Source organism: Gopherus evgoodei, chromosome 2, assembly GCF_007399415.2.
Source record: "Gopherus evgoodei ecotype Sinaloan lineage chromosome 2, rGopEvg1_v1.p, whole genome shotgun sequence".
Taxonomy (NCBI): domain Eukaryota; kingdom Metazoa; phylum Chordata; order Testudines; family Testudinidae; genus Gopherus; species Gopherus evgoodei.
The window spans coordinates 166,005,351-166,032,943 of record NC_044323.1 but is presented as its reverse complement, the minus strand read 5'-3'; the positions used below and the strand labels follow the sequence as shown (position 1 = coordinate 166,032,943).

The 27,593-nt window shown below is 39.2% G+C and overlaps 1 protein-coding gene across 1 annotated transcript in view; it reads left to right on the top strand.

The window, feature by feature from the left end:
- CDH9 (cadherin 9) overlaps positions 1-27,593 on the top strand; it is a 125,606-nt gene that overhangs the window by 17,469 nt on the left and 80,544 nt on the right. Inside the window, exon 2 of the mRNA XM_030552226.1 lies at positions 13,370-13,693. Within this exon, the coding sequence (XP_030408086.1) occupies positions 13,466-13,693 (228 nt within the window). The 5' untranslated portion in view covers positions 13,370-13,465. The remainder of the gene's footprint in view (positions 1-13,369; positions 13,694-27,593) is intronic.

Sequence of the window (27,593 nt, the reverse complement as noted above, 5' to 3'; positions counted from 1 at the left end):
GTCCTCTGTCTTATAATAAGATAATGGATATTTTTTCCTTTCATTCAAGTGTGTTTGACATTCAATGTGACTTTTTCACACAATTCTAGTTAAAACCACTAGATCAATGAACTGGTTAAATTATTAGTACTGTGTTGCTTGTCTATATAAATACATAAGAACAAAAACATCAAAGCAAAATGAATGTTTACACTGAAAATACAACAAAAACAGTATGCAAGTATACAGGCACATAAAATTGAAAAATAAAGCATAATGCTATGGCTCCCCCTTTTGGATAGCAGATATCTAGTATTTATTTGTAAGAAAACTCCGTATATTCTCAGCACCAAAACATTATACAAGCATCTAAGTTTTCCTGAAATACTATTTAATGACTGTGGAAGACAGAGTGAATAAAACACATGTTTTTATAACAGTTTCTTGTAAAATGTAATCATAATGCACACAGAATTTGGGCACTGAATAAAAATAGACATGCTTTTGCCACTTAGTGTTTTGACTACATTTTCCATGAAATGCTTTAAAATATTAGTACATGGTAGCAACTGTAAAAACTGAAAAGTAACAGATCCTATTTTTCCAACGAGGTCTGTGTTGTATTTCAAAATAAGAGTGTCAAGGGAATATATATGGGGAAACATTTTTCACTAACTTACCTTTCAGACCAATATATATAAGTCTATTAAAAAAGGCAAATTTTCTCCCTCTCTTAATATTTTGTCTTATCTACATCACTAAAACATAAATCAACTGGAGATTTTTGGGGGTGACGGGAAGGAGGCGAATACAGGTTTGATAAAATGTGGCCAGGTCCAAAGGCCCCTGAAGTTTCAAAGAGTTCTGAGTCAGTCCCTTGAAGAATTACATTAAAAGACTGCTTGCTACTTAGCATGAATACTTATTATTGTAAAATAAATGGCCATTTAGAAAGGAAAAAAAGTCAAAATGAAGTTAGAACTTAATAATTTAAACTAAGGGCCAATTTCTGGCCTCAGTGAAGTAAGAATATGAGCTCCCATTTACCTCAAGTCTTCACCCTAATATTGTGACAGAACTACCAAAGCATAGAAATAAAAGGGCCTAATTTGATCCTTAACTTGCATTTTGGGTTCCTAGGCTTTGCAGCACACCACCAGACTCCTGCAATAAATATCTAAACATAGTTATACATATAAGATGGTTCACTAGATTCAATTTTCTAAATTTCCAACTTTCTAGTGCTGTGTGTGAACTAGGAATGTGAATTTTTTTGGCAAAAATTTTATATGAAAAATTTGACCTTGTTTCTCATCAAAAATTTCAACCAGCCTGAGTGTCAACTAAAATATTGGTGTTACTTTCTCTTTGAACTTTTCCACTTCTGCTTTCTGATTATTCTTATAGAAAATGTGTGTATGTACATAAAAAGACACACCTTCTCTACAGCATGTTAAAAGATCTGTGTAGCACTGTTTATTATCCAGATATCAGACCACACTACTGAACATTTAAACTGAACATTTAAAGGTCATATTATTAAAGAATGTTATAGATTTATATCTTTTACTTTTACAACATTACATCATTATGATTATGTCACTATATCATTACCTTCACTTTATTGCATTAATAATTCAAGAGACATTAGCCAACAGGGCAATAACATTTCAATATACTTTATTATTTATTACTAATTATTTAATAGTAATATTTATTACAAAATGTTATGTCATCCACTATTGTGATCAGGCAGCTTAAGGTATTTTCTCTGCCATGAACAGCTGCTTCTAGTTAGTTCACTCAAGTCCTTTAGTCCTCAGCTTGGAGACTCCTATTTAGGAACAATTAACGCTCTTTTGGGACAACTGCAGTAAAAGCATTTCAATAGCTTCTACTGCTTAACCCCTGCCTGAAATCATTATATTCTATAGTGACATCAGGATTTGATGCAGCAGAAATGGTTAGGATGTCACAGAGGATGGGGACATCACCCAGGTACTGCACATAAAAATATCCCTTCCCATGGAAAGCAAGGAAAGAGATAATCTGTCTTAACATAATTGTCTCTTGTACTTACCTATGTATTCCCCTGATACTTCTATCTCTTTGTACAAGGCTAATTACTCTATGATGTTTTAGGCCTGGTTTACACTTAAAAACTCTAGCAACCTAGACACATTGGTCAGGGAAGTGAAAAATTTCACTCTCAGGTCAACCTAACCCCTGGCCTACCAAGCTATCATGTCTCAGAGAGGTGGCTTAACTACACTGATGGAAAAACCTTCATGATGTAGGAAGAGTCCACGCTATGGTGCCACAGTGGCAGCATCATAGCTGTGCCACTGTAGTGGCTATAGCGTAGACATGCTCTGAGAGTAGCTAAATGGGCCAAAACCACAGCTAAAGATTAGTGTGATGGAGCAGGATTCTGACATGATGCCTGTAATGAGGCGGCCTGGCTCCCCACCGCTGCAGGGAGGGACGGGTCTCTACAGACTCCAAAGTGGGCAGAGTCGCTGGAGCCTGCGCCCGCCCTCCAGAGGACAAGGCGCAGGGCAGGAAGTATAAAAGCCCAGCCCCAGGGCTCAGAAGCTGCCTGGCCAACGGAGAGGCAAGATGCTGATGCCCTAGCTCCTGCTGGGTGACTCCTGCCACCTGCGACCGACCCGAGGACTGGCCATATCTGTGGAGACTGGACGCTGGAAGAGCCCTTAAGTCTACCGGTACAAAGGGACCCCGAGGAGCTGTCCAGTTTATTGCTCGCTCAGTATCCCGAGGAGCCCATGGTGTGGGACGCTGTGGAAGACGCCGCTGAGACACAAGTACCAGTAGAGGGGGAGGTTGGAAGTAGCCTGGTGGCAACCAGCTCTAGTCTGGCTGCAGCACACCCAGAGCCAATGTCAGTGTGTTGCGGCCAGGATCCCCACTGACAGAGCAGCAGGCTGCCTGCTGCTGTTAGGGCCCCGGGCTGGCACGCAGAGGAGTGGGCAGGCTTGCGTCCCCCCTGCCACCCAACTCACGACTCGCAGTCTCCCCCTCGCCCCGACGCTCAGGCCCAGGAGCCTGGACTTCTTAAACTACTGAACTGTTTGCTCAGCCCCTGTGGATCTGAGCCCCTGAACTATTGTTTGTTGCTCCGCCCTGATTTAGGGCCTGGGCTTAATGTACTGAACTGTTTGCTCAGCCTCTGCCTCAGGGTCTGAGCCCTGAACTGTGGTTTTCTGCTCCACCCTGATTTAGGGCCTGGGCTTAACATACTGAACTGTTTGCTCAGCCCCTGCCTGTGGATCTGAGCCCTGAACTGTGGTTTGCCGCCTCGCCCTGATTTAGGGCCTGGGCTTAAACTATTGAACTGTTTGCTCAGCCCCGGCCTGAGGGTCTGAGCCCTGAACTATTGTTTGTTGTCCCGCCCCGACCTAGGGCCTAGGCCTCTAATACAAGACTATTGGCTCAGCCCCTGCCTGAGGGCCTGAGCTCCTGGCCGTTTCCTGACCCACCAGGCTAATTCACCAATGCATCGGACTCATGTAGTGAGGCGGCCTGGCTCCCAGCCACCCCAAGGAGGGGCGAACCCCCAACAGTGGAAGTTTACAATGCCTTTAACCTGCTATGCTGGTGATCCGTGGATGTGTGAATGCTCATAGCCTGGGGGGATGCTGTGTTGTGTAAGTGCTCTTCATCACTGGTAGATCACCCTGACTTTGATCCTCTCTGGGTGAATTAAGATGGTTTTGGGTCTCAGTCATGCTGGTGAGATGGAGCAAAGCAGCTGCACTGCACTGGGGAATGTGGCCCTGTTTTCCAAAGTGTGTCAGAGAAACCAAACAGGGTTTAACGCAGTCATTGTCTTTGTTTTTTATTGTATTTGACTCTGGAGGGCAGTGAGAGGCAGGAAGACAGATAAATCTTGAATGACACCACTAAATTAGTGGAGGTACTCTGGATTCGTACGGGTAAAACAGATCAGAAGTTCTATAATAGCGTAGTGGAGATCAGAACCTGAGCTGGAAGTTCAGACTGAAGTACGAGAACCTTCAAATCTGGCCCAGGAGGGCAATGGCCAACATTTGTTTTCAGTTGTCATGTAAAGCCTATTTGGTGGTCTAGATGAAAGAGGTAGTAGTCTCAGTCCCGCTGCTAGTGAGCAAATGTCCAAATCATAAAAAGATATCAGTGCAAGTAAATGCAGTCTCAGCAGCGAGGTCAAGGATTAAATGGATAAGAAGACTGATATATTGCCTCACCCCTAGAATTAATCCCACCTGGCCAAAGTTAGAGCGTAACTCTCTACACAGGTTTTTATAAGGTCATCCATCACCGTGGCATATGAGAAATTGACGGGGCAGTGTAAGAAGCTTGCACTAGTGGGACCAGTGCTATGCCTATGGCTAAATAGAGAACTTCATTGTTCAGAGTTACCAATTTGGCACTTTCAGTAGGAACTAGATTAAACAAACATCTGAACTTGTATAGCTGAATTATAAAAGCTGGCAGCAAGGAGTGTGAGAAAAGCTGAAACAACCTGTACCACAGGAGTACAAGCAGTACTATTATTAACACTGTCTGTGATAAGGATTTGCTGAGGTACTGTAATTTTCTTTTATGAACTACTGTCGGTGATAGTTGTAGGCTATTACAAGTTTTCCTCTTTGTAACTCGCTTTTAACAAAGAAAAGAAAATGCACAAGTCATCAGAACAATTATTACGAAGATGATTTAATTCACATTTGAATTTGGAAGGGAGTTATGATAAAGATTCATTCTGGACAAACATAAGGACACACAAAATCTCAACCTCATATTTATATAGACATTCCCTACACTATTGCTGTAAGTGTCAGTAAGTGTGTTGGGTTCTTGGAACTATAGGGCCAAATCTTCCACTTTGGCTGATGTCTATTAGCATACATGAGGCAAGTGGGGAAAAAAGTAACTTTAAACACATGGGACTGCCTGAGGCCAAGTCAGCTCCAGGCACAGCTTAGAGCAACCTCATGTAAGAATTTATAGACTATGAACAAGTCATCTCTTTAACTTCTCTCTGTTAAGCTAAATATATTGAGCTCCTTACATCTTTCATAATAAGGCAAGATTTCCATCCTTTAATCATTCTCAGGGCTCTTTTCTGATTCTTCTCTTAATTTATTAAAACTATTCTTGAATTGTGGACACCAGAACTGGACACACAATTTTGGTAAAGGTGACAACAGTGTGAAATACAGAGGTTAAATAACCTCCTTATTCCTGCTCAAGACTACCCTGTTTATACTTCCAATAATCACATTAGCCCCTTTGACCATAACGTTGCATCAGGAGCTCATGTTCAGCTGATGATTCAACACTGATCCCTGGGTCTTTTCCAGAGTCTCTTTTTCCCAGGATACAATCCACCATCCACTAAATGTGGCCTACATTCTTTGTTCCTAGTTGTATGATTTTACATTGGTCATACTGGAAAACACATTGCTTGCTTGGGCCCAGTTTATCAAGCAATCCAGATTGCTCACTCTGTATCAATAACCTGACCTCCCCATTATTTACCACTGCCCCAATATTTGTGTCATCTGCAAACTTTATCAGTAAAGATTTAATTTTTTTCCAAGTCATTGACAAAAATGTTAAACAGCATAGCATAGGACCAAGAACCTTTCCCATCCCACAAAGAACACACCTATTCGATGATTCCCCGTTTACAATTAAATGTTTGAGACCTGTCATTTAGTCAGCTTTTAATCCATGTAATGTGTACCATGTTGATTTTGTATTAACATGGTTTCTCAATCAAAATGTTATGTGGTCCCAAGTCCAAATGCCTTAAAGAAGTGTAAGTATGTTACATCAGCACTACTATCCACTAAATATGTAATCTCAACCATAAAAGATGTCAAGTGAGTTTGACAAGATCTATTTTCCCCAAACCCATGCTGATTGGCATTAATTATATTACCCTCTTTTAATTCTTTATTGATTGAGTCCTTTACCAGCTGTTCCATTATTTTGCTTTGGATCAATGGCAGGGTGACAGCGTATAATTACCCAGCATTCTCTGGTCACACTATATGCCAGAGGAGAGGATGGCACAGAGCCAGCTTCACCAAATCTATATCCCAGACTGGAAGGCAAGAGATAGGTGAAATCTGAAGCTGCCCTGGTAGGGCTAATTTCCTGCACATTTGTATCACCAGAAGGGACTAGACTAAGGTGGGGAAGAACAAGTGTCAAGATCTGGAAAACACACACACAATGAAATAAATTTAGTAACATTTTAACAACACTTGAGCTCCGAAAATACAGTGTTGCCATAGATGACTCTTACTGCTTCATGCATACAGGCTGACTTGGACAGACAGATCTGGAAAATAGTGCTCTGTACCTCTAGATGCTGCTCTGTTTTGTATTCTGGCAGATGGAATGTTATGATTAGATCACTATACAGATACAAAATTTATATCCACAATTGATCTGTGATCCGCCAACATGGTCTGCGGATATCTGTGGATATAAAGCAGATATCCGCAGATTTGCAAGTCTCAAGCTATGCTGTTTGTTAGGCACAAAAATGCCTTACATAATGCAGGGTATCGATATCAAAGTGCAGACAACCAGCTTATGATTGATAAGACCTGTCATGTCAAGTAAAAGTGATATTTCTAAAGAGGAAGTAATAAGAAAAGGATGGGGGAGGGAACCTCTTCTGTTGATGCAACATTTCTTTTTCCTCTTTGTTCTGAAAACTGTTCCGTAAACACCATAAAGCTGTTGAATTTGTAAATAAAGTATGGTATACAAATGTTGGGCTGCCTAATTATATGATAAGAGTGAAATGTGTTCCCTGTGGAGTTTAATCAACACCGAAAGATCAAAGGAGGACAGTCAAAAGACCTTGCTTTAAAGGTTTAAAAGTGGTACATTTTTAATTTCCCCTCATGTTGATGAAAAGGTGACCCTGTAAAAAGGATTGCTAATGGGAGTTAAGGGTCTTTTTTAAAGAAATGAGGGCCTCCCTTCTGTGATTCAGCAGGCTGCTGCCTCAAGAACAGTTATTTTAAATTATTCTTTTTAACTTAATGTAACCCCATCTCTCTCACACAGCAGATCTCTGTAAAGTCTGTGTCAGTAACTACTGGGTTTCATTCACTAACACTCTCAGAGTAGGGTAAAACTGTGTCCTCCCACTCCTCAGAAGGAATTCACTGTTGGGAAGGGAAGATGGTGTTTTCACCGCCACACTCTTCTAAGGATTATGCCAGTGGACAGAAAGCCCTTGCCCATGGGAACTATTCAGATATGAATCAGCATATCCTCCTGCCATCTCTACTCACATATGGGGCTATAGTGGCTCAGTGGAGCAGGGACTGAACTGCTGCAAGTTCCCTCCAGGGGGTGGTCTAGCAGCAAGGGTCTGAAATCTTGTATAAGCAAAAAGAAGTCAGCATATTCTATGGCTGAACCTAGCCCAGTATCTCCACCTAGAGTGTCTCAAGGACTTGTGGTATTTTTAAATATAATGCTAACTCTGTCTAATTTCAATAATAAGATAAATATTTATTTTAATAACCCATTCATTATGGATTTATTTGCCTATAGATGTGGCTATAGACATTAATTCAATAGACTTTCTAATATTTCAACACAGTGCTGCGTTCACAATAGAGGGCAAATTTTTCAAAAAAGAGTTCATCTCCCATTTAAGTACCAAAGTAAGGGGACGTCTATTTAAAACAGTTCAGCAGCACATTGAGTACTGAACTCCTTTGAAAACCTGGCCCAAAGTGTCACAAGTAAAGAGTGAGAGATTCCGCTCACCTCAGAACAACATAGCACGTGTTAGACCCAGTGTCATATCCCCGCTCTGCCTGATCTGGGGCAGGAGCTTGAACCAGGATCTATCATATCCCAGCTGAGTGTCCTAACCAGCAAACTATCAGGATCAGGACTCTCAGTCTTTTCTGTTGAAGCTCTTCCACTTTATATAACTAATTAAATAGCCCCTGGGCCAGAGAGAAGGATTGGCTCTATAGCCCAAGTTCAAGTCCCTGCATCTCCCAAGGAAGTACTTAGCTATCAGGGTAGGTTTCACACTATTAAAACACTTTTGTTTTCTGATGAATTGGCATTTTCTGAATAAAAACTATTTTGTCAGAAAATTACTGACCAGGTCTCGTCACAAAGGGTGCTACTGATGCTGATTGTTCTTAAAAATCTGGCCCTTGTTGAGGTACCTAAATAGAACAGAGCTCTTCTGAAAAGCTGGTCTCAACTGTAGGTGCTGAGCACTTGAAAATCTGGTCTTTAATTATTTGGAATCATTTGTTCATTAATCCCCTTTCCACAGAAGTAAATGGCAATATTTCCACTAACTCCACTGGGTATAACACTAGCTCATTAATACTCACCGTCTATGATAACCACCATTAAATCTATTTAAATTCTACTTTTCTGTCTCCCTAAAGCCCCCAAAGAATTCTGCGAATGCCATTAGATTTGGCTCATGTCAGCTAGGCTTCTTAGTGCACACACTTTAATTGATTATTTTTCCCCCTTTTTGTTCTTGTTAGTATTTTCTCCATCCTTTATATTTTGGAGAAAAGAAAAAAGATACGACACACACTCCACATGAAATCTACAAATATCTTGCTCTTTAAAAGTCATACTGATCTCAGATCTAATTCTACAGCCTTTACTCATGTTAGTAGTTTCACTGAAGTCAAAGCCAGGGATTACTCACATGAGTAAGGGCTACAAAATAAGGCCCACACTGCAGTGTATTCTGTATAAAATATGTGTCCGAGCTTTGCAGTTTCTTTGAACCTTTACGAACAAGAAGTACATCATTTTTAAGTAAAGACTTAGGAGAGACTGTCTAGTGCTTCTACTGCAGATAAATATGCACTACTTTTAGTCAGCTCAGATATGATGGACCATACTTATGCATCTATATTCCATTATTTTTATCTTTTCATTTGGAATGGAACTTTATTTCAGTGACAACAAATGAAACAAACTATTCAGCATGCTCTATTGTAAAGTTGCCGAAGGTTAGAATAGACGCATATCATGCTTGTGAGTGACTGTGCAGCACTAATTAAATACATTACCATGGTGATTGCTATAGTAACATTTAAATTGGCATCATTGCTAACAAATCCCTGCTATTGATCCCAGCAGGCCTTATTTCACAGTATGCTTCAAGAATCTAAATAGAATGTTTTACATTCAAAAGACTTTAAGAAATACCATTTTTTTCCAATTGCTAGTGTATTAAGGAGAATTATGTCTTTCATATGAAGGTAATTCATTTACCTGGAACCCCCTTAGGAGTTGATATCAGACTCATTCACGGCAGGGGAAGATTTTAATGATTTCAGGTTACTTCCACAGACCTCTCAAACAGCAAAAAGCATTCATTTTCTGCCATTCAGGATCATCAGATGTAACTGGTTTGCAACCTGAGGAAAGGATGCAGGTCACAATATGTGCATTCAAGTGTTTATATGAATAGCGTGTCCTAAATAATGTCTTTAACTCATATGTAACTAAGGAAATAATGTGTTTTCCATTGTGTAAAAGAAAGGCTAGATAGACTAGATTGACTAGATGGTGGAGAAGGCCCAAGCAACAGATGCTGGATATATGCTGTAATATAGTATCTGACCCAACACATTTCACAAGTTAGAAAGAAAACAAATAAAACCTTTCCTTCTAGTCTTACTCCATGCCTCACTGCTCATATTGAAAATCAAAGAGGGTTTTTCCATTGTTTTCAGTGGGGACAGGATTGATCCCATCATTATAACAAATTTAACTCTACAGACAATGCATACATCTACAATATTATCACACACAATGGAAAAAGTTAGATCCATGGTTCATTAGCTCCCAAAACACAAGCCTCTGTACTGATTGTGATGAAAGAGTTTGGCTACAGTACAAGACCTATTGCCCAGTAAGCAAGCCCAGTGAACCACTCACTAGAGGGCAGCACCACGTAGAAAGCCAGTTCACTACAGTATTTAACACCTGCCCTGATTGGAATAAAATGTGGGAGCAGATAGTCTTTCCATTATATCCTCTGTTAAAGAATTACTGCTTAGCAGGACAGAATTCCTCATTGCAAAAATCCCTAGAGCTGCTGTCTTTAACCTTGCTCCTGGGTAGAGCTTGCTGTTGACTTCAACCTACACACTAGCTAGCTGAGTAGGTTAGACATATCCATTGGCCCATGGTTCTGCCTTGGAGATAGTATGTATTGGCTGATGTCCAGTTTCTAGTGTTTTCTTGAGCATATAGTATGTAGATTTGGGAGGAATGATTATGCAATTCTAGAAGCCTTGAACTTGCTAATTAAACAGAAAGCAGATTCTGTTGTCAGAGATGTGAATGTATGGGGGTTCAATTAACAACAGGAAAAAGCACAAATATAATAGAGCATATTGAGAAAGACATGAAAAAATAAAGAGACAAGGTGGATGAAGCAATATATTTTATTGGATCAACTTCTGGGCCAGCTTTCAAGCTAAACAGAGCTCTCTTCAGCTCTAGGAAAGCTGAAGAAGATCTCTCTGTAGCTTAAAAGCTTGTCTCTTTCACTAAATTTTTCCACCAAAAGATATTTCCTCAGCCACCTTGTCTCCTTAATATTCTGGGAACAACATTTCTACAACAACACTGAAACATTTGAAACAAATGAAAAAAATATAATTAAGCATTGTAAGTAAGACATAGCAGAAGGTAAAATGTACTTCCTAGATTTTGTCAAGAACATTTTTGTTCAAAAGTTGATCAGAAACAAATTTAATGTTGTATATTGATGTTGTTGTTTAATGAAGATACATCCAAATATGTGTTTTCACTGCAGGGTATTTGGAGTTGCTCACGGAGCTAGGTGAGAAACAATTTGCCCTTCCTGAAAACATTTTTGAGATTTCAGTAAATGTCCTGCTGCACATCAGGATGAAACTGAGAACTTAAAAAAATAAAAAATTGTGAAAAACAAGAGAGACCCACTCCAGACTAGCAAATAATCTGCGGGACTCAGCTGTGATGTGAGAGACTCACACTTAAGTCCCTGCTTCAAAACAGAAAGATGAATATGGATTGCCCACTTCCCAGGTGAGTGCCCTGTGCACTGGCCTATTGGCTAATCTGGGCTCACTTGCTGTGGTTTTGATCCCCCAAAAAAGTACATCCTGGACCTGAGAAACCCCCCCAATTTGAGTTTCAACAAATGAAACATTTCTTGCAAAGTTTTGTGGTTTCAATAAATTGGGATTTTCTGATGAGAAACAGTTTATTTGAAAAAAATCAAACCGGCACTAGTTGCTGATAACTAAAACTAAACATAGATGAGCTTGTCATTTAAAACAAAATAAATAAACTCCATTAGATTTGAGATAGGTGAGTCTGAATTATAAGGTAACACACTATCTATTACAGGACACATTCTTCACTTAACAAATTGGGAATTTACAGGTGTCAAATTAACCACAGAAGAGCTCTTCCATGGTTCTCCGAACTCAATAGGAACATGCTGAGAATAACAGGAGAAAAAAGTGAGATATTGAATACACCTAGAGAATTCAAACAAAACATGTTCTCTAATTTATGCCAAGATCTATGTACATGCACGGTTTTATGCAAATCAGAGTTCATTCACTGTGTGCTTTAATTCTTCAATTAAAAAAAGGAATGAAGAAAATTAGAATTTCCCTGCATTATAAATATTTCTGCATAAATTAGGCACCTATTAAAATGTTTTATTTTTTGATTTAAAAACATGATGCTAGAGAGTGATAAATATTCCAAGCCTTCACTTCTTTCTCAGATAAATCTCTGATTGAAGTTACTAAAATACACCAAAGCTTTGATCTTGCTTCAGGATCCCTGTGTCAATGCAGAGCCTCACTGACATAAACTGGACTCCCCACAGATGCAAGGATCTGTACTAGCCAGGCATGGTGACGAATCAAGTCTAACTTTCTAATCATTAAAGTCTCCAAATTTTCCACTGAAACTGTTTGTTGACAGAAAGTTTGTTTTCAACTATATTCATTGGTTTGTGAAAAGTGTCTACTTTCTGCAGAACATTTTAACTTCTCAAAAACACAGACACCTGAAAAACAAAACAAACACAAAATTATGGCTGAAAACCACAACTCTGATTCAGAATTGGTGCCACTGTGCCTCACTGAAGTTCAGGTGCCTCATTCTCCTTTTGGGGCAGGGTCCCCAGACAGACCACATCTCCCATGATGCATCATTGTCATGGAACTCTCATAATGGAGTGCAGCTGTTCAGAAAAAATAAAAACCATATAGCTGCATGGGAGTTGTAGTCCCGCTAGGGAGCCCTGCCCATGGAAGAGAATGACACCGTGGATCATCTGAAGGAGAACTCCCATGGGGCACCTCAGTGGTATTTGCAAATCAAACATTTTGGCCTTCAACTGAAAAAATTCAGCTTTTGGCCAGATTTTCAGGGTTTTCTGTGGAAAAATTAAACTAAAGTGACTTTTTCCTCTTTTTTGATTTTGTTTCTCCATGGAGTGTGTTGGGAGAGACATTTTCAGATCAGCTTTACTCCAAATGCAAAATGACTCCAGTGAGATTTTCAGGCATAGATATCTTACAGAATTCATCTAGTAAATATAATTCATCCCAGTTCAGGGGACCTGCAGGAGGCCCTTTGCTTCATTTAGGCTCCTCTGAACAAATCCTGCATGCAGTTGTATATCACAGTAAGTCCCTTGGTAGAGGAACTTTATAAGCAAAGGCAGGATTTAGGTGGTGGGTACACAGGAGGCATGCGTATTTGTCCACTGCAAATCTTAGCTTCTCTGGAACCACTGTGCAGAGGGGGAAGGTGGGGATAGTAGGTAGGGGCAGGTAGGGGCAAAGCCAAGGTGAGCCATGTGACTGAGTAAATTGAAATCTTTGTTTCTGCGTGGCTTCTCCCTAAGGATCATAGCAGCAGCTAGGGACTGGCTCTGTGATTTAGAACCCAGCTAAACATTGTGCCTAAATAACCAGAGACTGATTAAGTTTTAAGATCAAGAAACATATCACCTGATTCAATAATTATTTGTGCATGAAATCATACTGGGGAAAAAGAGGGAGAGAAAAGAGGACAGAGAAGACTTCAAGAGACTGATATTAAAATTAGATTAATTTGTATGTGTGATTACCTCAGTGACAAACTAAAATCCAGTGATTGTACAAATGATTGGCCTTTTGTGTGTGCACTTTTCTGATTTGCAAGCACAGATGTGGCAACCGCATGTGCAAGTTAGGAATGCAGTTTTAACAACCAGGCTGTAAATATATTCTAACACAATATAGTGACCCAGATATTATTACAATTCACCCAGAAAGTTTTGTCCATTTCACAGGTCCTTTAAAATAGAAATACAACCTTTCAAGAGTTTTGTTCTGGTGAAACAAGAGAGACGTCAACCCCGGCAGCGTCCTTGCTAAAGCCGCAAACAATGAGGACTTGCTACAGCTTGTCATTTCTGTTCTGGACCTGTATGCTTCATGTGGTTCACATGACACCATCCCCCAAAAGGACTATCAAGTATTCACAAAATGGAAGGATATTGGTGTTGTCACAGGATGATGGGAAAACCCTGCACCGCAGCAAACGTGGCTGGATGTGGAATCAGTTTTTCTTGCTGGAGGAGTACACTGGTTCAGATACTCAGTATGTGGGCAAGGTAAGCTTTGCATTTAAAAAACCACAGACAGTTGACCAATCTGACAAGTGATGTTTTGCACAGTTCTTCTTACTTGATTTTTTATATAAAACAGGTGGTCTTATTTTCTCATCAGCACTAAAGCAAAGCACACGTAATGTATTATAGTTTGAACAAGAAGGATTAGGAACTGGGAGGTGGGATGTTGTGATAAAACGGGAACACTTCAACCTAAACATTACTAATTCCTGGTTAGACAAACACACATTTGTGGGAGTGTTTCAATCACTGTATCATTTCAAGTCTATGTTCAGTTGTCAAGGATAAATATTACAAGAGAGAATTAAAAGATTGGCTGTCATTGAGAAACCTATCTTTTGTGATATTTGCAATTATGCAGAGATATATTCTCCACTAGATGAACACAAAATTCCATTTGTTAATAATGAAAATTTTATCCTTGCACAGTGGAGAAACTATATTATTAAGAATGGTGGTTGAGAAAAGAAAAGATCTTCAGCCTTTTTCCAGCAAACAAACTCTAATCTTTACTTAACGATCTGAAAAAAAAAAGTGAGCCCTCTTCCAGCTGTGAGCTCCAACAGCATCCCTGAATTCTAACTGCATCTTTGTGACTCCAAGTTGGCCTCTTGCCTTTCCTGGTGAAACTTACATCAAGGAGTCTCAGATTTACAGCCTTTGCTGTGCCTCACCATCTGCCCTGATGGTCCCTGTTTTTTGGCAAGGCCTTCACAAAAAGAGAAATCTCTGTCTTGGAAAACCATTTAGAAAACCAGTAAGTAGGAAACTGCAGCAAAATCTGATGTCAGTCACATAGGTATGGATACAAAGTAATTTGATTGACTTTGATAGAGTTATGAAAGTATAAATCAAGAATAACTGAGATCAGAATGCGAATCTCTCTCTTTTTAAAAAAGAAAATGTATCTATGAAGGAAGGGACAACTTTGTTGAATCTACAGCAGATGATATGCCCATCTCACCCTGTCATGCATTCCTTCAATGCCCCAAATTCCCACTGACTTTCAGGAATGCACTGCTGGACCCATAAAGACACACCCCAGCCTTAAGACCTGAGATTGTTTCATGATCTGACAATGTACACAATTGGCCGTGATTCTGCTCTCAGTGTAAAACAGGGGCAATTGCATTTCAGTCAGTTATGTTATAAAAATGGTGTGAGAGGTGTAGCAGGCCCAAAGTGTGATAAACAGGAAAGTCATCTAACGTTTTTTTTTGTTTGTTTGTTTTGTTTTGTAAACAACTCAGAGAGCAGTATCTGTTTTGAGAAAAGCCTAAGTCTCAGTTTAGTATTCTCTATCTGAATCTGATGGCAGTTAGCGAATTGTGTTACCTATCAGGAGAGAACACTTTTATTCAGACTCATGGGGACGAGTGAGTAGCAAGAATTTCTAGCCAGCCCTTCTTTAATATGGACAGACTCAGACTGAAGGACTCTTAGAGTAAAATAATAACGTTGTACTAGAAAGAAAATGAAATGAATTCAGAAACTCTTATTGTAAGTACACTTGCTAGAGGATCTGATAGCTGACAAAAATTTGTACTTATTTTGCTCTATAGTGGATTCAATTTCTGATAAGTCCCAATAAGTAATGTAGAACTACATTAGTATATTTTGCCTATGACATAACAGTGTGTTACTAGAAATTTGCTGGGACTGGATTACTTGGCTGTGCTACCAGCTTGCATGTGAAAGATGTCTATAAATTTAACGTTTAATGCATCACACAAAGGTGAGCATTATGCGTTGGTGTCACTTAAAATTTTGACCTGACTTATATCTGTGGATCCCCATTTACTTTTAGTGCGGCACCAACTAACACCAATTTTGTATCATCACTTCTGAACACACTTGCACCATATTCCACAGTAGCTTTCAAGTGCTTCAATGAGTCTCGATTACTGGGATTCCTCTGGAACACATGGAACTTCTCGTGCCACTTCTTTAAAAGTGATGAGAGAGTGTTTGTTCACAAGAAGACTTGCAAAGAGAAAATGTGCTATGAGTACTGGCATGAAGCTCTATTTGCATAAGGTGTCACATCAGAAGTGCTTCCACGGCCATCTCATAAAAGCCATCTGTGGCTTGGGAGTTGGAAGAGGAAGAAGGGAAGTTTTGGCAGAGAAGTAGGGCATGCATTAGAGAAACGTAACTGCTGGGTATCTTGTAAGCAAAAAAATTACTCTCACTGTTTTTTGTTTCTCTCCCCTCCCCCCCCAAAAAATATTGCCCAAATATTCTTATCTGTAAGGCCTAAAATAACTAAGCTAAAATCTTACAGGCTTCAGCTTACAGGTCTTGTGTTTCAGTCTTCTTTACTTAGATACTTTCTCCATAATTATCCCTTCTAACTAATGATCAATCTTATACTTCTATAATCTTACAATTTAACTCTATTTAGCACACAATGATTATATATGACATAATATGTGAGTTAATCATAACATCACACAATAAATTAACAATAAACTAAAGTCATTGGCTACAACTGCTGCACTAAAGCAAAATATAGTCAAACCCATCTCTTCACACAGGCACTGCAGTGAATATATGCAAGTTATGTAACAGAATCAGAAGCCGTGTTATTTGCCACATCACATAGAGGGCATCACATCATATCACACAAGAATCAGGCCTAATCTTTCACTCATTGAAGTTAATGGGAATGTTGCTATTGACTCCAGTACGTGAAAGATGGATCCCATATTATGCAATATCAAGTGAGAGAATTCAGGACAAGAACTCTGCCAAAAGCAACAGGAGCATTAGCAGCAATATGTCACTCGTAGAAGCATGACAAAAACATATGAACTCCCCTCTCCACCATCCTGTGACTAGTCAAGAGCATTCACTGCATCCTCAGTATTCAAAATCCCTTCATCCCAATCCTGCTTTCACCACTCAAAATGTATTTATTATACTGATACAGCACTATGGTTTGCCACTACCATACAGTCACATAGAATCTGTGTTGGTGGTGTCCTTCTTATGTCTACTTCCTAGAAAATGTATGTGGCTTAATCATACATTCTTGGCTCACGTAGACCACTTGCAACTTCAGAGCTATGAGAACCTCTCTTGTTCACTGTATTCACTGGTAACCAGGAAATGTAGTTATTAATGGGACACTGTTTAATATTAACACAGCAGAGGAATCCCAAGTCATTTCAGAGATCTGACAATACACTTGGTGGTTAGAACCAAGCAAGAACACAATTATTACAAGCTGTTTGTAACAATAACTATGTTAAATCTTGACTGCAGTGACAGGAAATAGATATGGGTCAATTCAATCAACATACTTGTTCTATGTAATGTTGTTTATAGGATGGATCACAAACACAACAGTTACCCAAATTTCCCTATCCTTAAACCTAGTCCTGAGGCTATTAAATAAGATAATTGTATGCTAAAAGATCATGCATGTCCTACCAATTATTATTATATTGCTTTTGTCAATGTCAATGGAGAATGGTGATATGTGATAGAAAAACAAGATCAGTAAATTCAGTTAACATAATTGGCAGATATTGTTGAAAAGGATACATATATGTCATATTTAATACAGCTAGCCAAAACCAGAGCACTGGGTAAACTAAAAAGATAGGAGACACAGACCATAGTGTATCTTTCACAAGTAGAACACATATGCCACATGCAATTATTTTGTATCAATTGACAAGAGAAAATTGAATGTAAATCTTCAGTCAATATATCTCCCATGTGTCTCTCTCCCCTTTCCTACACACTTAGTCAGAAAAGGACCCATATATATATATATATTTCAATCTGGAATCTACATATTTAGGCAAATATAACACTTGTCCATTGACAAAAAAAAGTTTAAAATGTCCTAAAATACTCTAGGCTCACTCCTCTCTCACTTTCTCTCCTGAGCTTCCAGTTCCTTTGCCCTTGAAAGGATCAAAGGCAGACTAAACTAACCTTGCCCTTCTCTGTATTCTTCTTCATATCAATTATATTATGGTAGTGCCTAGAGGCTGCTGCTGAGATCTGGGCCTCATTGTACTAGGCAGTGTACAAACACATAGGGAGAGGCAGCTTTTCCCAAAAACAATTTACAATCTAAATAGGCAAAGGTAAGGCAAGCAGAGTCACAGAGCTGCTTAAAGTCTAGGCCATCCAAACTGGGAATAGAAACATTAACGTGTCACTTAAAGTGACCAGTCACACAGAATGACTAACTAGTATCTAATACTGAGTAATCCACAATCTTAAATTTGTTAAATATTTGTCAATAATGAGAAAAGCTGTCAAATTCATTTGACAATTCTCAAACACAATAGTAATGAATTGTTCACAATGAGTTATTCATCCAGCTATGTGTATACTTGGGATAGATTTCCTTGTAAGAATCCTAACACAAACACCTTTAGAAGTGAGGGGGTCAATTATTTTTTGTGAATTATTGTGGGGACAATAAAAATATTGAATACAAATCACACTCATTGGGTCCACAGGTCTCAAGGTCTCCTTTGCCCTCTACAAGGAAGGACCAAGTATCCCCAGAACTCAGTTCCACACCCCCACACCCTATATATATGCAAGGGTAGAGAGAGAGCAGATCCCTTGACTTCTCTGCAGGGATTATGGAAATTGCACTGCAACTATTATGAAGTTCTATTTAATTTAGCAAGGATCAAATTGATAGGGTTCTATAGAATCTACTCTGAAACCTACAGAATTTTAACAGAGAATCCGATCCGTTCTATAGTGGATTTTTAACCATTCTATAGAATTCCATGAGACATAAGTCTCATAGGGCAGACAAAAAGGACCTAGAGAAAGAATCTCTTTCTCTATTAAATTCTAAACAACTTGTTCATAAAGAAAGTAAAATAGTCAGGAGGAGACTGCTGCACATATTGCTGCCAAAAGCATTTCATGTGAACTTTACCCACCACCCACTACTGCCTAAGAGAAGAAGAACATGTCTAGATTTAGCCAAATCTCCCCAGAAAACATTAAAACAAACTCGAAAGCATGCATCCAATAAAAAAATTAAGTGCCTGTAAGGACTATATTCTTTCAGAAAAGGCAAAGCTAAGGTAAATGAAACCAGGCTATGATGAGATAGCCTGTTAGTGATAATTACCTACATTTTCTAAAGACAATACTGAATTCAGGTTCCTCAGTTTTTGGGCAGCCAACTTCACAGCCCTTTTCATAAAGTTATGGAGACCCAACCTCTTAAATATCAAATCCCTAATAAAGGAGCCTCTAGGTGGCCAAACATTCCAACAATGAAAACCACTAGTAGTTCTCGAAATGTTGTCTATTATGACTCACTGTAGCCAAGGCAGCTTCATCCTGACCACCACCTGGTGGCTATAGGGTACTCTGCAGTGTCTTGCTAATAACTTCTCCCTCAGCATATGTCTACGCTGCCATTAGACACCTGCAGCTGACCTGTGCCAGCTGACTCAGGCTCCTGCAGCTCAGGCTAAGAGGCAGTTTAACTGTGGCATAGATATTTGGGCTCAGGGTCCAGCTTGAGCTCTGAGACCATCCCACCTCACATGATCCTAGGCCCAGGCTCCAGCCTGAGCCCAAACATCGACATAGCAATTAAACAGCTGTTTAGCCCAAGTCAGCTGGCATGGGCCAGTCATGGGTTTTTAATTTCAGTGTAGACATACCCTCAAAGGGCTCCATACATAAACTCAGTGTAGGTTTGTCTTGTGCATTCATCACCCTTTCTCAGAATTCATTCACATAAATAAAGCTCTGAAATAGAACTCAGTCTCAAATCAAAATCCATCAGTTTTACCCTCTTGTCGAGTCACTCATGTCTGTAGGAAAACCCCATGATGTGGGTCTTCCTGCTGGAGTCTCTTTCCTTCCAGCAGTCTCCAAGTCACCCTATTTCCAGGCCTTGTTGCATCTGGCCTTTCCTGTTTTGGCAGGGCAGTCCCTGGCTGGAGTCTCAAGTTTCTCACCCTGACTTCTAGCCCTCTGGTATCACAGTCATCCCTGCAGGAGCCTTTCTTACTATCTGCAATTTCCTACATTTTCATGTTCATTTCCATTTCCCCCTTTCCTTCTCCTCTCTCCCCCCCTTACTGCAGTCACATGCTGCACTTCACAGGGAATTTTCTGTCTCTGGTGGGTTAGCCCCAGGCTCTCCAGCCCTAACAATACATTTCTGTGATTTTTTCAAAGGCATAAAACATTTCCAGTCTTGTTAAGGACACAGCTTGTATTGATGCTTAACCAACTATATTGTCTCAACTTGAGAGTTAAAATACCTTAATAGATCAAGGACATTGGCTTGCAAAATAAAAGACAGCTACTTAGCAGATAATGAGTGAGGTTCTTGATGATTTCTATTAGAAGCCTTATAAATTGTACGATTAAAATCACTCCCTAAAATCTATTATAAGATGGAAAGTGGATGAATCAGGCTTCACTTTACCTTAATATAAAATATCAACCCAACCAACACATACTGAATCCCTGGCTAAGAAAACCCTCTTCTCTTCATTCAGTTAACCAGTCATTTTGATTCATGATATTTGCATGGATCCCTTATTTAAAAACAAAACATAGTAACCCCCCTTAGAAATTAACTTTCTTTTGCAACAGATATTCAAACACAACCATTCTTTACTTTATGTCTCTGCACTTGTTAGCATTCAGAGATCCACAAGTAAGATGGCTTTCAATAGTAGCACTCATTACAAGACAAAGAGGAGAGACAAGGCAGAAGGAACTACAGAAGACAAAGCAAAATGTTTCATTAGGTTACTAACCCCCCAGCATTGCTGTTATATAAGGTCTCTCTTTCTCTCTCTCTCTTACACACACACACACACACACACACACACACACACACACACACTCTCTTCAGACATCAGTTTCTGCATTTTTTAATCTTTTTTTCTTATGTAATTCAGCTGTAGAGGGTTTCCTCTTACTATACAGCAAAACAGATTAGGATCTGGAAATTTTCTTTCACATCAACTCCACAATTCCCTTTGGTTGCATTAAGAAAACAATTAGTATTTTCCAGGATATATTCTCTCTTAATATGCTGAGTAGCAGAGAGATAGAACACAGAGTCACTGATGGCATCATCACACCATCACTTCCATTAGACTTCAGCCATAGAGCTGAAGCAGGGAGCTCCAGACTGATCAGAAATGAGAGGCTGCTGGCACTGAGGGTATAACACAATGCTGGGTGTCTAACACCACCTGAAGGGATGAACTGAAAAACAACTTCATTTTGCCAAGTAGAATTTTAAAATGCGCCCCCCCAACCTCAAAAACAAGATGAATCCTTTTTTGCAGTGATGTCATCACTCAATTTGTTTTTAAAGATCTCTTTTCTCTGTTGGATTTCATTTCACGCTCTACAGACTGACCTGTAACATCTATATTGCTTATCCTGAGCTACCATTACACATCAGGACTCAATTTGTGGGGCATTTGCCCTAGTATCTACCATATCTCTCACTGTAAAATCATTGTCACCCTTTCCTGGGATGGATACATGTGAAACATTCTCAGGAGCATCTGTACTCATCCTGATACCTATTGGTTGTTGGACTTAGTTTGTGGGTGCTGGGTGGTGTTGATGGTCTTTGATATACAGGAGGTTACCCTACTTGATCTGGTGCTGCGTTCTGGCTTTAAACTCTATGACTGAACCTCACTCCAAAACACACTTGTCGTTAAACTCACGTGCATCTTCAGTACTGTGCACAGATATAAGTTTCCTAGAAGCTGCCTATTTCTTCCCCTGATATTGGTTACCAATGGGCCAGACTTCCAGGCCACTATTCAGTTGAGCCAACACCAACGTAATCACACTTATCAAGCTTATAGTTTAGAAAATGTTTAAATATTTAAAAAACACAATTCAATCTCATGAAGTCTTCCTGGTGAAAGTTCATAACATATTTAACCTAATGTGCACTACAATCCAATGGCATCTTTTTACACAGAAGCTGTCAAAAAGTTTTTAAACAATGTTTTTTTCATTGAAAAATAGCCTTTTTTCTTAAAACAAAATTTGACAATTCTAAGGAAATAATTCAGGGCTTTTTTAAATTAAACCAGAAATGAAAAAAGGTAATAGTCCCCCCACTCCTCTTCCATTGCCATCCTCCATTTTTCCCCCACCTGCAACTGAATACAACAGAACTTTTTTTTGGGGGGGGGGGTTGTATGTTTTATTATTGCTTTCTTTTGTTTCTGCAGTTTTCCTTTTACAACTGTGCAACCTTTCACAAGTTCCAGAATGGCCAAACAAGCCAAGTATAATTCAGGTTATATTGCACGCAGTGGCAAAACAGGAAAAAGAAATAAAAGGCATGGGTGGAAGAAAAAAAGTGGGGAAAAGGCAGGGGAACAGGCACAGGGAAAAAGTATGAAAATGAAAATTGTCTCTGTTTTTCATAAAAAATAAAAATGAAAACATAGTGCTATTTAAACAGCTGCAGTACAAATATGTCTTCAAAAATATTTGAATTTTTTATTTTCTTTTTCAACTTGTTCTGTTTTTAAGTGAACAGTTAGCCTCACCATAAGTAGCCAGATCAATAGCCTGCTGTTAGTTACCTCCCAAATGATGCTACGCTGGAACTTGGAAATATTTACCTTAACAACTGATAAGGAAAAAGGTAGACCATGAACAAAGGAATGTTAGTTTGCAACATTCTCCTCCTCAATTACTTTATTAGCTAAACTCAAGAAACCATGAATAGGTTTGCTCATTTGAGAATCATGATTGCTCAAGAATCTTAGAGCATATGTGTTTATTTATTGACAGTGAGCTGGGGTTTCTACAGACAATACTTCATTGACACATTTCCTGGAAGTAAGGTCTTTAAAACCACAGCTGTGCTCTAAATCTTAGGGCTTTCATTCAAAAGCGGTGGCTTTTCCTGACTGCCAGAATGGCCAGGAGCTGAAAACTAAAATCCAGATAAGAGCTGTTTTTTTTTTTAAATAGAACATTTTATAAAAATTCCAATGCCTTGATAAGCACATTAAAAACAAACAATTTTTCACAAAACCAAATACATATTTTTTATTATTTTGCAAAAGTAATTTTATGTACATTTCAAAAAACCTGAAAATGTTTGAAGTGCTTTAGTCCCTACCATTCATGTATTTATGCACGTTCTTAACTTCATACTCATGAGTATTCTCATTGCCTCAATGGGACTATTCACATGCATAAAGATGACATGTCCATTGGCTAGGGAACCAGGCTAGAATTAGGGAGACTTGAGTTCAATTTCCTGCTCTGCCACAGACTTCCTAGGTGACCTTGGGTATGTAGTTTAGTCTCTCTGTGACTCAGTTCCCCATCTGTACAATGGGGTTAATAGTGCTTCCCTACATCATCAGGGTACTGTGAGGATAAATACATTAAATAGCTTGAGATGTTCAATTACTGCAGTGTTGGGGTGAGAAGTATGTAAGTTAGAGAGATACTTATGTGTTTGCAAGATTGGAAGCAAAGTCCACTAAACCACACATGGGAAACAAAAGAAACCCCAAAAATATTACAGAAGAAAAAAATGTAATTAAACAAATATACAGCAAAAGGAAAAGAAAAGAAAAGCCGAAGACAACTCAATTGTTGCTCAACCCAGCCTCCTTCTCAAACACTTTCATATTCCCAAACAAGGCAGGGATATTTTACTTAAATTGTAAGACTCAGGCAGACACCAACTTTTTCTTATCTGTTTGTACTGCACCTAGCACAATGAGTTCCTGATCCATGGCTGGGGCTCCTGGGTACTACTGCAATAGAAATAAGAAATGATAATAATGTAAAGGTGTATGTGTCTGAGAGAAACCCAGGGATATCTGTATGCACAGTTGTATGGATATCTGGGTGGTGTGGGGAAGGAAGATGTGTGTCTGATCTAGTAAGTTTTCTTAAGAATTTGGCAAAACTGATATCACTGTCTTTATCCATGTACATGATATAAACTGCGCATGTAACAAACAAATTTATCATGCAATTTTGATGTTCCTCCGTCCTCTGCCCACCACTCCATCTCCCCTGGGGCTTATTCTAATAGCCCAAGTCCCTGGGCAGCTATAGCCAGGCACCTTTAAAGATAACAAATCAATAAATCCCAAAAAACTTTCTCCCTTTCCACCCAAAAAATGGTGAATTTTCCCCTAAATAATTACACTCACCAGAGGCCTCATATGGGTCATACTCTGAATTAGACCAGATTTTCTTTCCATCAAAATGCTCCAGCTTTATCACTTATTCCTGCAAGTTTAAGCCACTGGAAATGAGAGTTAGCCTGCGGAAATTTCCAGATGTATCATTTGCCTCTTACCAGGCACTCATATGCCATATATAAAAAAGGGGGGCAAAAGGCATTTCCTGAGATGCTTTCCACATTGCATTATATTTAATCACATTGATTACATCGTTGTAGAGATGCTGAAAGGGGGAAGCATTTTGACTGTATTGTGGTTTCCTAATATCTGCCAATCTAGTGATAAAATGAATGCGAAACCTATCAGAGCAAATCAATATGTAACTACCTAGAAAGGGCAATTTAACTGTCTGTATCAGCTGGTGGTATTATGCAACTTCTTTTCTCTCCCAGGAAGGCTTTATGTATAGTCACCTTGAAGGGAAAAAAGGGGAGCTGTCAACAAGCAACTGTCAAGAATATAAAATCTTTTTCTTTGCCTCCCTGTACACGTTTGATACATCAAATCCTGTCCATTATATGAATCACTGCACTAAAAACAGAAGTGTAGTGAGTCTCAAAGAATGATATGATATGTCTAGCCAATTTATACTGTACACCAATCAGCAGAGCAATCTGTAATCTCTAATCAATTCTTATAGGTATGCATTGCTACAGTCAAAGGGTTGCTTTATATGTAGACTTGGCAGATTTTTTTTTTTATAATTTCAACAGATAAAATTGATATTTATTTTTAAGCTTTTTTGTTTATTGATTTAAATTTTCACAGTTATGCAACATTGTGGATTTTAAGCTTTTTATTTTTATTGATGTAAATTTCCACAGTAAGGTGAAGTTATGGAGTGAATCAGACAACAGAGGAAGTGAGACAATAATTATTTAATGACAGTAGACAAAGCTTTATAGTCATTACAACACAAACTATCAATCACACACCTATAAATATATACAAACTAAATATCCTTAAATCCAAATCTAATGAATTCTCAAGCAGCATTTTTCTTACTTCGCCTATCTGGTAATTTTTGATTATCACCGATGGAAAAAAAAATATCTTTTTTTAGTGGGGGAGGATTTACAGTGAAATTGACATTTACCAACATTTACCACAAAAAATCTAATCCTCCCAAGCCTATTTATATGTATTGCAATGGCAAACAGATTTAGTGTGAGCAAAATTATATTCTCAGCTACACCAGTCCAAATTGGAAGAAAATGCTGAAGTCCCTCCTTTCTGTTTTCATACTACATAGTGGTAAAATGAGTTAGAAAAAACTCTTTAACCTCTCATAAACAGCTATATTTTTAACATGCCATGAGTTATGAGCCCCTCCCTTGATTAATTTACTTCAGATCTCATGGAAAAACTCAACCTCAAAATTAGAGCTCATATACTAATATGGAAGCAAAGATTCCTTTTGTGTGTGTGTGTGTGATTTGAGAGAGGGGACTAATGTCAGGATTATACTGGAAACTGAGTTTCAGCCTTAACTGTGCATCAACTTTCTTTACATGTTCTCCATTTACATGCATGAATTTCAACTGTATGGGGGGGTGGCATCAACTTATAGATTTACATTGGCTAACACTTTCCATAAAAAGAAAAGAAAAAGAAAAAAAAAACCTTATTTGGAAAAGCTCTTACAGATCCATAATTTTAAGGACGACTTTGAAATTTGGCATCGGGATAGTCCTGGGGTCAAAGAGGTGCCTTTTGCTGGACTCCCGTAAATCCTCTGTTTGAGCTGAGTTACACAAAGTTAGTCCTTTAGCTCAAGCAGAGGCTTATGCTGCAGTGTTCAGATTTAGAGTTCAAACCCTTTAGGGTTCCTGATGCATTGTCTTACTATCCTTGTACTTACAACTTGGAAACAGGAGATTAGAAAGCCTGGAGATAGAGAGATCCCTCTCAGAGCCGAGAGGGCTACCGAACCCAGACAAAGAACAAAGAACAAAGAACTCACACCCAAACTTCCCTCCACCCAGTTTTGAAAGTATTTTGTCTCCTGATTGGTCCTCTGGTCAGGTGTTTCAGGTCACTGTTTGTTAACCCTTTTATAGGTGAAAGAGAAGGAAGGAGGGGTGTATTAGTGTTGCACATAATCCAAGTTAGTTTTGACTTTTTTTCTTCTTCAAAAAAAAATAACCCTAAGAAATTACAAACAAAAATTATTTTAAAATAAAATTATTCAAATTGTAAAACTAAGCACTCAAAAGTTAGGAAATGAAGGATTTAAGGTTGTCTGTGAAATCTTATGTTGGTCTCTTTCTGCATATGCCTCATGATACATGATCACAAATGACTTTTTCCGCAGGATCCTGCTCTTATACAGTGCTTAGGAATGAATCAAGTTTGTACAGTGAATGAAGCTGTTATCTTTAGGATCAATTCCTTATTCATGCTAGAAATTGAGGTAGCTATAAAGAAAGAGACTGCAGCAAAAGCAGGGATGATCTTGTGGTTAAGGCAGGTGAACGCCACTGAAGATAATGCATTTCTATTCCTAACTGTACAACACAGTTCCTCTGTGATGCTGAACAAGTCACCAAAGTTTTCAACACAAATTGCATGTTCCTCATTTTCAGGGTGCCCAACTTGAGATCCCTGAGCCCTAAATTTTAGAAACTTGCAATGACAGCTGAAGTGAATGAGAACTGTGAATGGATACTAAGCCCTTCTACCAGTAAGTCAGTTTAGTCTGGGGAAATGTGCGCTGTCTTGGGAGTCAAGATGTCCAGATTTCTAATTCTAGCTCTACCACTGATTCAATGTCTGACATCAGACAAATCGCTATCTCTCTGTCTCAGTTTTCTCATCAGTAAAAACTGAAGATACTACTACTTACTCATCCACCTCAATGGAATAGTAATGATGTGTGTACCTACAAGATGCTAACTACTCAAGAAATCAGGCTCTAGGTTTCTCAACATGGGGTTAAATCAATAAGTCACTGAAAATTAAAGTGTTTTTCCCCCAGTATTGCCCTTCACTCAGCTCTGAGCTGTCCTCCCTCTACCCTCTCTACATCCACCCTCAGTCCCAAGCTGTTATGCAGAGAGGTGGTCAGGCTGAAGAGCACCATCCCTGCCAGGGGCCAGGCAGTTGTGGAAGCCTCAGACCTCCTCCTCCTCCTGCATCTTCACTTCCCTAGGAAACATCATAAGCTTGGATCCAATCCTCCAACCCTCCCTGAGACTGGGGTTTTCTGGTGCCCCATGCTTTCCTTCTCCCTGGAGGCTCGGGCTGCTCGGTTCCCATGGGTATCAGAAGGAATGCAAAGGTGTGGGGAGTGGGGGGGGGGGCAAGCAAGTGCATGGACTCTGTCATAACTTTCCTACTCAGATCTGAACCTTAGAGTTCAGAACATGAGAAGCTAGCATGAAACCTCCAAACTTAATTACCAGCTTGGATCTGATATCGCTGCCACAAGCCAGAAGATTCCAGTCTGGCTCACTCTGGTCTCCCCAAAACCTTCCCTGGGGGGACCCCAAGACTCAGATGCCCTGAGTCTCACCACAAAGGGAAATAACCCACTTCCCTTCCCCCTCTTTACCTGCTCCCAGATTTCCCCGCCCTGGGTACTCTAGGAGATTCCCTGCTTTAAGTCCTTGAAACACCGCACCGAGAAATCAAATATTTCTCTCCCCTCACCCAGAGGTTAT